This window comes from Salmo salar, chromosome 28 (assembly GCF_965601325.2).
Source record: "Salmo salar chromosome 28, fSalSal1, whole genome shotgun sequence".
NCBI classification, from domain to species: Eukaryota; Metazoa; Chordata; class Actinopteri; order Salmoniformes; family Salmonidae; genus Salmo; species Salmo salar.
The window spans coordinates 10,595,696-10,608,492 of NC_138318.1; the positions used below are offsets into that span (position 1 = coordinate 10,595,696).

At 41.0% G+C, this 12,797-nt stretch overlaps 1 protein-coding gene across 4 annotated transcripts in view; it reads right to left on the reverse strand.

The window, feature by feature from the left end:
* Nucleotides 1-12,797, reverse strand: part of LOC106589412 (protein transport protein Sec24C) — a 36,890-nt gene that overhangs the window by 5,218 nt on the left and 18,875 nt on the right. For all 4 annotated transcript variants that reach the window (XM_014179377.3, XM_014179376.3, XM_014179375.3 and 1 more), the window contains 6 exons: nt 11,254-11,464; nt 10,819-10,989; nt 5,682-5,778; nt 1,005-1,289; nt 563-681; nt 108-287 (listed from right to left, as the gene is read on the reverse strand). In XM_014179377.3, the coding sequence (XP_014034852.3) occupies nt 108-287; nt 563-681; nt 1,005-1,289; nt 5,682-5,778; nt 10,819-10,989; nt 11,254-11,464 (1,063 nt within the window). The remainder of the gene's footprint in view (nt 1-107; nt 288-562; nt 682-1,004; nt 1,290-5,681; nt 5,779-10,818; nt 10,990-11,253; nt 11,465-12,797) is intronic.

Below are 12,797 nucleotides of genomic sequence, written 5' to 3' on the forward strand. Positions count from 1 at the left end.
ATGTTTGCTTCAGCAAAGTAAGATGGTGCCTTGTCATGCCAAATGAGGCTGATTGAAGTGAATTCGAGAGACAGAAAGAGAGCGAGTTGGAGAGCAGGGTCTCTCACCAGGGGCAGTAGGCGGGGATAGAAGAAGATGTGGCTCTCTGATACGTCCATACAGCTGAGCAGCTGTCTCAGGTAGGCTCTGTCATCCAATGAGACGTCAGCTCCCGGCTGCAGCACGTCGCTCTTCAACACACAGTTCAGATAGACCGGCAGCAGCTTCATACACTCTGGTAGGATCAGCTACAAAAGGAGAGAGGGGAAGGGATTGAGTGTGTAAGTTTTTGGGGTGTGGGGGGGGGGGGGGTTGATTTGTGTGAGAGACTGACCGATCTGACTGGCATAGGAGGTGCAGTGTGTGGGTGGTAATGGGGTGAATGTATAGTGTTTGTGTATGTATGTGTACAGTGTTTGTGAATGGTGTCGGGGGGGGGGGGGGGGGGGGGGGGGGGGGGGGGTGTGTATGGGGTGCGTGTCACTGACTTGTCCAATAGGGGGTGTATGTGTGAGTGACTGACCTGGCCGGCAGACGAGGGACTGGCACAGTTCTTGCGGTAGCAGGCCAGAATCTGGGCACACTGGTTCACCATGGTGTCTCTCACTGTCTTGGTGGGGGTGTTCAATATGCTGCGGTACGCTACACACAGACACAGAGAAAAAAGGACCGTTGGTTTCCATTTCCGGACATAAAGAAAAGCCCTTAAGTTGGTTTGAATCCTACTGGTATCAATCACATCTACAGTATCTCACATCTAAAGTAGATGTAGGTGTTCGGTGATTGGACCCCTGCTGATCTTTATACATTCTTTCTCTTGATAACGTAATCTCGAAACATACTAGCCAATTTCACGGCTGTATAGACGGAGGTATAGGGGGAGACGTATAGGGGGAGACGGATAGGAGGAGACGGATAGGGGGAGACGGATAGGGGGAGACGGATAGTGAGCGTGTGATACTGACCATACTTGGAGAAGAAGTTGATGATTGTGTCCGTCTCGCAGTTCCGGTAGAGGTCGGCGAGCTGGGAGCAGCAGTTGACCGCCATGTTGTGGACCCGCAGACGCCGCTGACCACTACAGCTGGTGTACAACACCGCGCACTGCATGAGCGCCCCGGTGTCCTCGCTGAGCTTGTCGTCGTGGCGGAATTCCACGGTAACAGTCTTGTCACAGTCCAGTCCTGCCAGCTCCACGTCGGTCGTATTGCTCATAAAGAACGAGCCGAAGAAATCTGTCGCTCTGATACCTGGAGGAGAGGATGTTATGACGGCAGTGAATAACACCACTAGGTGAAGAGTGAGTGTGTACAGACAGACAGACGGCAATACAAATTGTTCCAGAGAGACATAGAATAAAGTTATCTTCATCATAGAAATGCCACCATGAAATTCACCAAACAATATTTTGAAAGAGGAAGCAAAGTACTTTAAGCATACATTTTCTTTTCAGTCTCCTCCATCTCCACTAAACAAAGTTACCTGTATCGATTTTGTTTCTTCTATTAATAATGTAAAAATGTACAGAAAGACTCATGTGAAAGCCAAATTATAGAGGAGGAACTTCTTGATGCAATTAAAGCCTTTTAAGTCTGGGGCTGGATGGCATACCAGTGGAGGTACACCAATCCTTTGTTGATGTACTCAGAGGACCGTTGTAAGCATGTTTTAACCACTCCTATAAAAATAGTAGATGATCAGATACTCAACAAGGTCTGATTTCATTATTACTGAAACAGGAACCAAGTGGTAAATATAAAGACTTGGAGGCCCCTTACACTTCAGTGTTGTGACTAAGGCTGTTGCGGTGACCGTACTACCGCCACACCGGCGGTCACGAGTCATGAAGGCAGTCAAATTCCACGTGACCGTTTAGTCACGATAATTAGGCTTCTCCAAGCTCTGATGCTGCTGCTGGTCATTAGTAGCCTACCAAAACAAGCTAGGGCTCTATTGTCCCTCTAGTCACTGACATCAATGCAAAATCTAATCAAACACTTACTGGGAGCCCAAGAGCTCATGTTGCGCAACATTTATATAGGCTATGCAATTGCGAGAGAAAACAGAGTGAGGATCCCATCAGGCCTACTATATTTATTTCTCAACTTTCCGTATAATAAGCACATTGCTTCTTTTACAACAGGAGTATAGCCTACCTGGCTGGCATGAAAATGAACCATGGGAAAAGCTTCCGCCATTCGCTATTTAAGTGCAAAGATGACATGTATTTTTCCCCCCTTTATAATAAAAGCATCACATGGATAATTGCATTTGCGGTCACTTTAGATAATGGGTTATAGCCTACTACCATGTGTGCATTGCTGCGCTTATAATGTGAAGAAATAGCCTAATAGTTTATCAACATTTTAAGCTAAACGGTCTGATCTGTTGCATCAGCCACATTGCATAAAAAAAGTTGATTCTAGTGGTTGTATTCATTTGGGCTCTATTGCAACCCACAACGGTTCCAGACTATGTTTGGAATATTTATTTCTCGCATAGAGCGTCGACTTTTCTACTATGGGGGAAAGTAGATTGACATGCTGTTCGTTAGGCCTACTCATCAAGTTGTCTAACGAAAAGAAAATGTTGACAGTTATTCCAATATCTTCAATATGCACCTCGGAATTGGATAAGGAAGCGTGCAGTTGCGTCCCCGACGTGTGGGTCTTCACTTCTAGCCTGTGAGAAAGACCCGATCACGTGATGGAGAGCCATATGAGTGAGAGGTGATTCGGAGCGCATTGAGAAGGGCACAACGCAAAAGGTAGGGATTTTTTTAGGGTGCATTGCAGCCACACAAAGGGGATGCCGCCGTGAAATTCTAGGCATTATCAAGTGCTTGTCAAATTGTGAACGAGTGACTGATGGGCGCAAAAAACAAAGCAGAGCTCATTTAGTTGTTTGGAGAACAACTAAAGTTACATTAACTAAATTAAGCATATACGAATAACTATTTATTTGTTAACGCTCAAAGAATAGCCGCTTGTGCGCACTCCAAATCGTTTGGAGAAAATATCCTTTATGTTACTCAGCTTTGTTCAATTGTATTCTTCCTACTATAAAAGAAAGCCACAGAATTCTAACCAAATATTGTCTGCTAAATGAACTAGTGTAGTCCACAGCCATATGACATAGCCAGATCAGTGCCTAACAATTCAGAGTATGCTATTCTGTTCTTCTGAAATAGACTACATTTTCTTCATATCATGCTTCTTTAGACCCGTCTGTAATAAATACTGGATATATTGTGATGCCCTAGTTGTGATGCAAAAAATTCTGCCAAAACGCATATAATTAAAAAAGGGTATTGTGGGATATTATTTATTCTAATCAGCCAGGTTTTTTTACATGGACGATACATTGGAGATAATATAAGACAAGTACTGGAAACAATAGGACATTATGAAAAATCTGGGAAACCAGGCCTGGTGTTCATAGGAGACTTTGAAAAGGCTTTTGATAAACTACAACTGGAATTTATATATAAATGCCTGGTATATTTAAGTTTTGGAGAATCTCATACAAATGGGTTAAAGTTATGTATAGTTACCCTAGGTGTAAAATAGTAAATAATGGCTACTTCTCAGAAAGTATTCAACTGTCAAGAAGAGTAGTGCAAGGTTTTCCACTAATCAGCATATTCATTTATTATAGCCAGCGAAATGTTAGCTATTAAAAATAAAAGGTGTCAATGTACGCTGATGATTCATGTTCTCTTTTTAATCCACAATTTGGATCCCTCCACAGCAGATCTAGATACTGTTTCTAACCAAATTATGAGACAGACAGACAAGACAGACAGGACAGACAACTATATTTTATTTGGGACGGCAAGCTAGATAAAATAAAAACTGGCCTATTAATATAATGAATATGAATTCAGAGGGCAGAAGTTATTAAATATTAAAGCATTAGACCTCTCACTAAAAGGTGTCAGTCATACGGAAGGTATACTTACACCCAACTGGTTCTCTAGCAGATTTGTAAGAATGTCTAACCCCTTGTTCAAGAATGGCCCTTTCCCCCCCCCCCCCCCCCTTTATTCAGATTACAACCTCTCACATTCAGTTATTTGAAAATGAAATAATCTCCAATATAGCTATTTTCAGTTTAGTCCATCAAATAATACATATATTATGGTTAAACTCAAAACATACTAATTGATAATAAAACTTTTTTTACAAAAAGGTATAATCTTTGTAAATGATATCATAAATAGGACTAGTGGAGTTATCACATGCAGCTAACACAAATAAATAGAAATGTCTGCTCCATCCAAAATTACTACCAACTAATTGCAGCATTACCGCAAAAATGGAAGGTGGAAAAAGTTAGGAACTTATGTCGGCTCTGCATTAAAGACCAAAATTGTTAAAAAATAAATAAAGTATACCAGTTTCATTTAAGGACAAAAAAAATTCAAAATTGGACAGCTGTGCCATATAGATCGCAAAATAGTTGGGAAGAGATTTGACGTACCAATTCCATGGCACATGGTTTATGAGCTGATACACAAAACACCAGATTCAAAAAACAGAATTTTTAAAATTAACTTATACAGAATTCTTGCAACCAACAGAATGTTATAGATATGGGGAATACAATCTGCCCAGCTCTGCAGATCTTGCTGCGAAGAGAACCCTTAAATCATTTGTTTTGGTACTGTCCATATGTAGCTTCTTTTTGGTCGCAGGTTCAAGAATGGCTGAAGAATTGCAACATTTATATGGAGCTAACTCTGTAAATAGCACTGCTGGGTGATTTGAAAAGTCATAGTCAATCGATCAATTATTACATTTTTACATTTTAGTCATTTAGCAGACGCTCTTATCCAGAGCGACTTACAGTAGTGAATGCATACATTTCATACAATTTCATACATTTATTTATTTTATTTTTTTCTGTGCTGGCCCCCCGTGGGAATCAAACCCACAACCCTGGTGTTGCAAACACCATGCTCTACCAACTGAGCTACAGGGAAGGCTTTATACTTCTCGCAAAAATGTTACTTTAAATTTCTTTTGTGAAACATCACAGTTTAAAAATATTTGGCAAATAGAAATCAAAACTGGATGGTGTTCAGAAATATATGGGAGGAGTTGAGTGGAGCTGAAGGGTGGGACTAAAAACAAGATAAATAAATGTAAATTGTACTGGGTCCGTAAAATGCATATAGGTTCAGAACTTTTATGAAACAGCACAGTAAAAAATATATTGCAAAAAATTGAAATGAAAACGAGATGTTCTTCAGCGATGGGAGGGGTTGAGGGTAGTTGAAGGATAAAAAAAAGATAACTATTACATTGTGTCCGTAAAACATATATAGTATGGATAAACTGGAAGTTGAAGCCTAGTTTATTGCAATTAGGGGAAGGGTTGTTGGGTTAGGGGAACATAAAGGAAAACAAAGTGTGTGTACACACACACACACACACACACACACACACACACACACACACACACACACACACACACACAGTGCCTTCAGAAAGTATTCAGACCCCTTAACTTTTTCCACAGTTGTTAGGTTACAGCTGATCTAGCCCCCCCCTCCGAAAAAAAATATATTAGAAAAATTGTGAGTGTGTGAGACAGTGTGAGCGAGAGAGAGCAAGTGAGAGAGAGAGCAAGACACTTACCTGTGCTGGTTCGGACCCTCATGACAGCATCGAAGCCCATCGGCTTCTGAACGTCTCGCCGCAGATCATTCAGGAACCGCTCACGGTCCATCTCGGCCTGACAAACCACACAAACAGTGAGTGAAGGCAGGTAACAGGTGAAGGGTGGACGTGGTTACACCCAAACGAGCCCCGCCGCGTTGCGTGCACGAGAGTTGTAAAATAAAATGTATTCAAATGTTATTCAATCATTTCATCCACACCGCTCGTGCGCATCAACAACGTAGCCTTGTGGTAAAATAGAACTTGGTTCCATTTGAGACGCTTGACGCACTGCAAGTCCCACCTCTCCCATCTAATCATTGGTTTTCAGGAGCATACAAACCCACGTGGGTATTTGAAAGATGAACAAGGAGTGATTCAATCATAGATAACCTAGGGCTGCGGCGGTCACAAAATTTTGTCAGCCGGTTATTGTCTCGAAAATGACCGCCGATCTCATGGTAATTGACCATTAATTAACATATTTAGAATCTCCAGGCCTCCATGCACACAAGCCGCTGAGGCACGCCTTTGGAAATCTACATAAAAGTCCATCACAATAAATCCATGTATTTTAGGCACGTCTAAAAGAAACATGATGATATTTTTCCCTATTCCGGAGCGAGTGCACATATGAAGTGCCTATGTTGACCATAAAAGTGATCATTTGAAACAGGTACTATATGCTAGATTGAGTTGTTAATGATACAAACTAGAGGAAACCGATTTCAAGTTCATAACAAATCGGTAAATCTGCCTTTTTGGACACCGATTATGGCCGATTACATTGCAATCCACGAGGAAATTGCGTGGCAGACTGAGCACCTGTTACGCGAGTGCAGCATCAAAAGGACCTTGTGGCTGCAAGGAGCCAAGGTAAGTTGCCTGCTAGCATTAAACTTATCTTATAAAAAACAATCAATCTTCACATAATCACTAGTTAACTACACATGGTTGATGATATTACTAGGTTAACTAGCTTGTCCTGCGTTGCATATAATCAATGTGGTGCCTGTTAATTTATCATTGAGTCACAGCCTACTTCAACTTCGCCAAACGGGTGATGAATTAACAAAAAGTGCATTCGCGGAAAAAGCACAATCGTACCTAATCATAAACATCAACGCCTTTCTTAAAATCAATACACAGAAGTAAATATTTTTTTAAACCTGCATATTTAGTTTAAAAAAATTCATGTTAGCAGACAATATTAACTAAGGAAATTGTGTCACTTCTCTTGCGTTCAGTGCAAGCAGAGTCAGGGTATATGGAACAGTTTGGGCCACCTGGCTAGTTGCAAACTGAACTAATTTGCCAGAATTTTACATAATTATGACATAACATTGCACGACCTTCAATGTAACAGCAATATTTTGACAATATTTTGAGCATTGCCACCCGCTCGATAAAATACGTAACAGATTCGTATTTCACTGAAAGAATTAACGTTTTGTTTTCGAAATGATAGTTTCCGGATTTGGCCATATTAATGATCAAAGGCTCGTATTTCTGTGTTTATTATATTATAATTAAGTCTATGATTTGATACTTGATAGAGCAGTCTGACTGAGCGGTGGTAGGCGGCAGCAGGCTCGTAAGCATTCATTCAAGCATTAATGCGTTTGCCAGCAGCTCTTAGCAATGCTTGCTTCACAGTGCTGTTTATGACTTCAAGCCTATCAACTCCTGAAATTAGGCTGGCAATACTAAATTGCCTATTAGAACATCCAATAGTCAAAGGTATATAAAATATAAATGGTAGAGAGAGAAATAGTCGACGCGTCATAATTCCTATAATAACTACAACCTAAAACTTCTTATATTGAAGAACTGGTAATATTGAACCACCAGCTTTCATATGTTCAGAGCAAGGAACTTAAACGTTAGCCTTTTTACATGGCACATTGCACTTTCACTTTCTCCTCCAACACTGTTTTTGCATTATTTGCATTAATAATGAGCATGTTTCATTATTTATGAGACTAAATAGATTTTATTTATGTAAGTTAAAATAAGTGTTCATTCAGTATTGTTGTAATTGTCATTTATTACAAATATATATATAAATAAAAAACGGTATCGGCTTTTTTCGGTCCTCCAATAATCGGTATCGGCGCTGAAAAATCATAATCGGTCGACCTCTACAAACCTTAGAATGTCTTAGAAACCAAAACATAAATACTGTATGGGCTGCATGCTGCAACAATAGGCTATTGACAAATAAGCTTGCGCTCTGTTCCTTGACTCGGACCGCAAACGCTGTTCTCTCAAGTGATCATATTTTTCACCCAACAGACTATTCTCAAACGTAATCTTGTCTTTACTAATATGTAACATTTGTTTCAATTTAGAAAAGCCAAATGATCAAAATGGGCAGGAACGGGGCAGGGGAAAAAATACATGTCATCTGTATGCACTGGAATAGCAAATGGAGGCTGCTTTCACACAGTTGGGTACTCTGGTTTTATAGCGGAGCAGCTGAGAAATAAATAGAGTAGCAGCTGGGATCCTCTTTTAGTAGCAACCACCAAAACTCTGCTTTCACACAGGATTGCATATAGAAATGTCTGGGCTTATAAGAAAACGTATTTCAGTTCACGCATCGACCACTGAGGAGCCTGCAGCCTCTCGCTGCGTGACAGGTGATATACCGCACAAAATATGTATGGCATATGTATGGCAAGGGCTCTCCAACCATGTTCCTGAAGACATCCAGTGCTTAAAATTTGGGAAAGCAACTGAAATTTGTTCAGAAGCATCAATAGTAACAGGTTTTCACAACGAAACATAAATAAACTGCTGACAGGCCCTCTCTCTGCACGCTCAAGAAAGGAATGAAGGAAAGAGGAGATGGAAACGAACGGAGGTGAGATTCTGTATAGCTGAAGTTAGTCCGCCTATTAATTATGAAAACATAAAAATGCCCTATTACTAGGCTATTCAAAATCGAATTATTGTAGGCTAACTCTGTAAGCCGCCCTGCACAATCAATGACCCAACAGCATCGCCTAGGCCTACGTTCTCTCCCAGACTCATGGATAGAAAGTTTGGAGTGTAGCATGAGGTAACCAGTCCATCCAGTATGCATAATAATAGTCAGATTTCTAGAATTTGTTTAATTGGAGTATAGGCTAGACCAATTTGTTTTACATGTTTTTCCACCATGTGTAATATACAGTAGGCCATTAGGCAATGGACATATACATTGCATTCAGAAAGTATTCAGACCACTTTTTACAGCCTTACTCTAAAATGGACTAAATACTTTCTAAAACTTGATTGGAACAATTTAAAAACATCAAGGATGATCAATGGAAACAGGATGCACCTGAGCTCAATTTCAAGTCTCATAGCAAAGGGTCTGAAAACGTACGTAAATAAGGTATATTCTTTTTTATAACTTGGTAAAAAGATCTAAAAAACGTTTTTTTTTGCTTTGTCATTATGGGGTATTGTGTGTAGATTGATGAGAATTATTATTTTATTTTTTAATCCATTTAAGAATAAGGCTGTAACGTAACAAAATGTGGGAAAAGGGGTCTGAATACTTTCCGAACGCACTGTATTGCATAACGGCACGATCATTATTTTAATGAAGACAAAAAGCATGTGGGCTTGGGCTCATATAGGCCTAAAGCTCTGATATGCATACGGTTCTAAATGCAACGTCTTGAATGCTTTGAATTAATCGTCACCTTAGAAAGCGTTGTCCATTTAGTTGCGTTTGACCTTGAAACATCCACAACGACCATGTTGCTCGCTCAGTTTCAACCTGTTGTTGAACTATTTTCTTCAATTTGATAATCACAGTCAGGTCAAAAAATTTTTTTTTTGCCTAACTGCATTTTAAAATCATGATACTGTTTTGATAATTGTTCGATGTGATTTTCAATAGCATTTGCATTGATGTCAGAGTGGTTAGAGGGACAATAGAGCCCTGAGTACCAGTCCATTAGCTGGTCGTTATCAAGATGGGTACTACCAACACATCCAGAGTGCATAAGAGGAGATGACCGTGATTTTACAGGTAACATGATTTTAATTATATATTTTTGGGGGGATATCACAATTAAAAAAAAATATTTTACCCCTTTTTCTCCCCAATTTTGTGATATCCAATTGGTAGTTACAGAGGAGAAGGTCGAGAGCCATGCGTCCTCTGAAACACGACCCTGCCAAGCCGCACTGCTCATTGACACACTGCTCACTAAACCTGGAGGAAGAAAAAAAATATATAAAAAATAAATAAAAATTAAATAAAAAAAAATAAAAATCAGCCACACCAACGTGTTGGAGGAAACACCGTACACCTGGCGACCGAAATCCCAGTGCATGTGGCCAGCCCGGCACGAGGAGTCGCTAGAGAGCGATGGGACAAGGACATCCCGGCCAGCCAAACCCTCCCCTAACCTGGACGACGCTGGGCCAGTTGTGTGCCGCCTCGTGAGTCTCCCGGTCACGGGAGACTCCAACCCGGGTCTGTAATGAAGCCTCAAGCACTGCGAGGCCCAGTCACGTGGAAATTTGACTGTGGTCATGACTGCCGGTGTGGCGGTAACACTGTCACCACAACAGCCCTACAGACAACTAACTAAAAACTAACCAGGTTTCACCTTTTATCTGTGGATTAACACTAGAAGCTCAGAGAGCATCATTGAGGTTAAGAATTACTGTAATTTTCAAAGTCATGTCTCCTCCATGCTTGACTTGTCCTAAATAAGTTGATTCAACACAGTCGTTGCTAGAATTTCAATAACACAGATGTGTTCTAAGCAGTTTTAGGAGGACATAGCCATTTACCCCCCTGCCTGCCCTTCACCCCGATAGTTGGCTGCCATCTGTCAATGGTCCACTGAAACTAAACGGAAACTATATCGAAACTAATTTCACACACAGGCCTATAATAGATGTAGCCTAAAGATGAGATTAAATTGACAATCTGATGCGTGACATTATCTTCAATTGCCTTGTTAAAACCTCTTAAGGATCCACCCCTTTTTTCCCCCCAACTTTCACCTAAAATGACCCAACTAACGGTCTGTAGCTCAGGACCTGAAGCAAGGATGTGCATATTCTTGGTACCATCCATCAATCAAGAGAGAGGTGTGTCTCTCACCTGGAAGTAGGTGTATTTGTAGACGGAACCCCCGGTGGAGACGGGCACCACGCCAAGCGTTGCCACGTCGACGTACTGGTTGGGAAACAGGAAGAGGTCTACACAGCAGCCCTGTGCTACACACTCCTTAGAGAGGTTACTATAGAAACCAGACTGGGGCTGGAACAGAGACTGGAGAGAGAGAGAGGGAGAGAGGGAGAGAGAGAGAGAGAGAGAGAGAGAGAGAGAGACGCATAGACAGAGTCAATGACCCAACCAATAGCAGATTGAACACTTTCTCCAGAATTAGGGTTCTTTGTGTTCTGTGTCTAATTGCAACACTATCTGCCACACAGTTGCCATATCAGTTTATCTTGTCCTTGTTAGTGTGTGTGTGTGTGTGTGTGTGTGAGAGAGAATACATGTGTATGAGTGTATCAGTGTGTTTGCGTGTACCTTCTCCTTGTCTGTTCCCACTAGTTTCTTGTCCTCTCTATTCTTCAGTTTCCCAGGAGCCTCAGCGATGGGCAGAGTGGAGTGGAACACAAACAGCTTCCCAGCACAGTCTGCAGCCTTCAGTGCCTCCAGTCCTGCCTGAATGACTGGTCCAAACACCGTCTCAGTCTCCCTGGTGTCTGCAAACATCTCTGGAATCTGGTCTAGCAAACTGCACACACACACACACACACACACACACACACACACACACAACTTAAACCAGTTGCGAAGTCTGGACAGATGAGACGTCTGCTTTAATACATGTGATGGATATAAATGTTAATGGGTGAATACCAGGTCTCCAGACAGTGACCTGTTGCTTGGCTGTGTGATTAAATAAAAATGTGATACATCTCAATCTTGCTGTTTTTTGGGGAGGCTTAAGCCATGATTTGGTCAGACAGTAAAGTGCATTATCCTGATGATTCATCTAATGAAAGTTCATGCCCTGCGGTTGCCCCTCCCGACTCGTTTCGCTGACGCTGTGACGAGCGAACCACTCTCACTGCCTTTCGCGGGAGAGAGATTGTATAACATTTCAAAATCCAATTGCAGAGTAAAAACACAGCTATCCTGTATATCGCTGAAGACAGGAGGTTCTGAGCTTTATGTAGGTACCACTTTCTCAACTTTGACTATGGCGCTAAATAGCAACTATTTTACAACCCTGATATTTGATATGGCTTTGGGATCGGCCATTGCATTTGCACAGGTTTCTGGTAGTAGGCTACAACTGCAGTTTTTTATTTTAGGACATTGCATTTTGCTGTTAGATTAACACATGCCTACTAGCAGTGTGTTTTATACTTTGAGTTAGCGATCTAGAAAATGTGTTTTGAGTTTCCACTTAGGCGGTGAATTAGCCCCCCCCAAAAGTAACCAATGATATTAGTGCACATAAAGATGTAGGCAAACGAATCTCTATTGAACCTATTTTAACAGTAAAATATAACAGTAGCCTAACTGTCAACCCGAAATTCATGACAACCACTGGATTAGGATGCGCATAAAAATATTTTGAATCACAAGATGTTCGAAGAAACAACTTATTTCTTAAAATACCATCTCAGTTGTTGATTACAGTCCTTAATAAAACACTGAATTATAAGATCTTTATAAGATGATTCAGGTAATGGAATAAGTTAGTATTCAGTTAAGAGTAATGTACACAATGCTTAGCATATTTAGATATGTTTTCCCTTTACGTAATACACATGATTTCCAGTGTTCTATTTGAGACGATCATTTGTGTACAGGTTTGTGGCCACTTAGACATTAAACTGAATGTTATGATTGTTGTCATATCTGTTGATAGTGATTGACTACAGACCGGAGGTACAAGGACCGGGGACACAATCTTATTGTGTTCTGTGACACTCTGTGATTCTGTAGCAACTGATATTGTGACTTCCTACCGTTCCACAGAACATTGGTGCTGTGAGATCAGATCACGGGCTGGTGCCACGACAGGAACCTTAGTCTGGAGGCCTGGTGTAGATGTA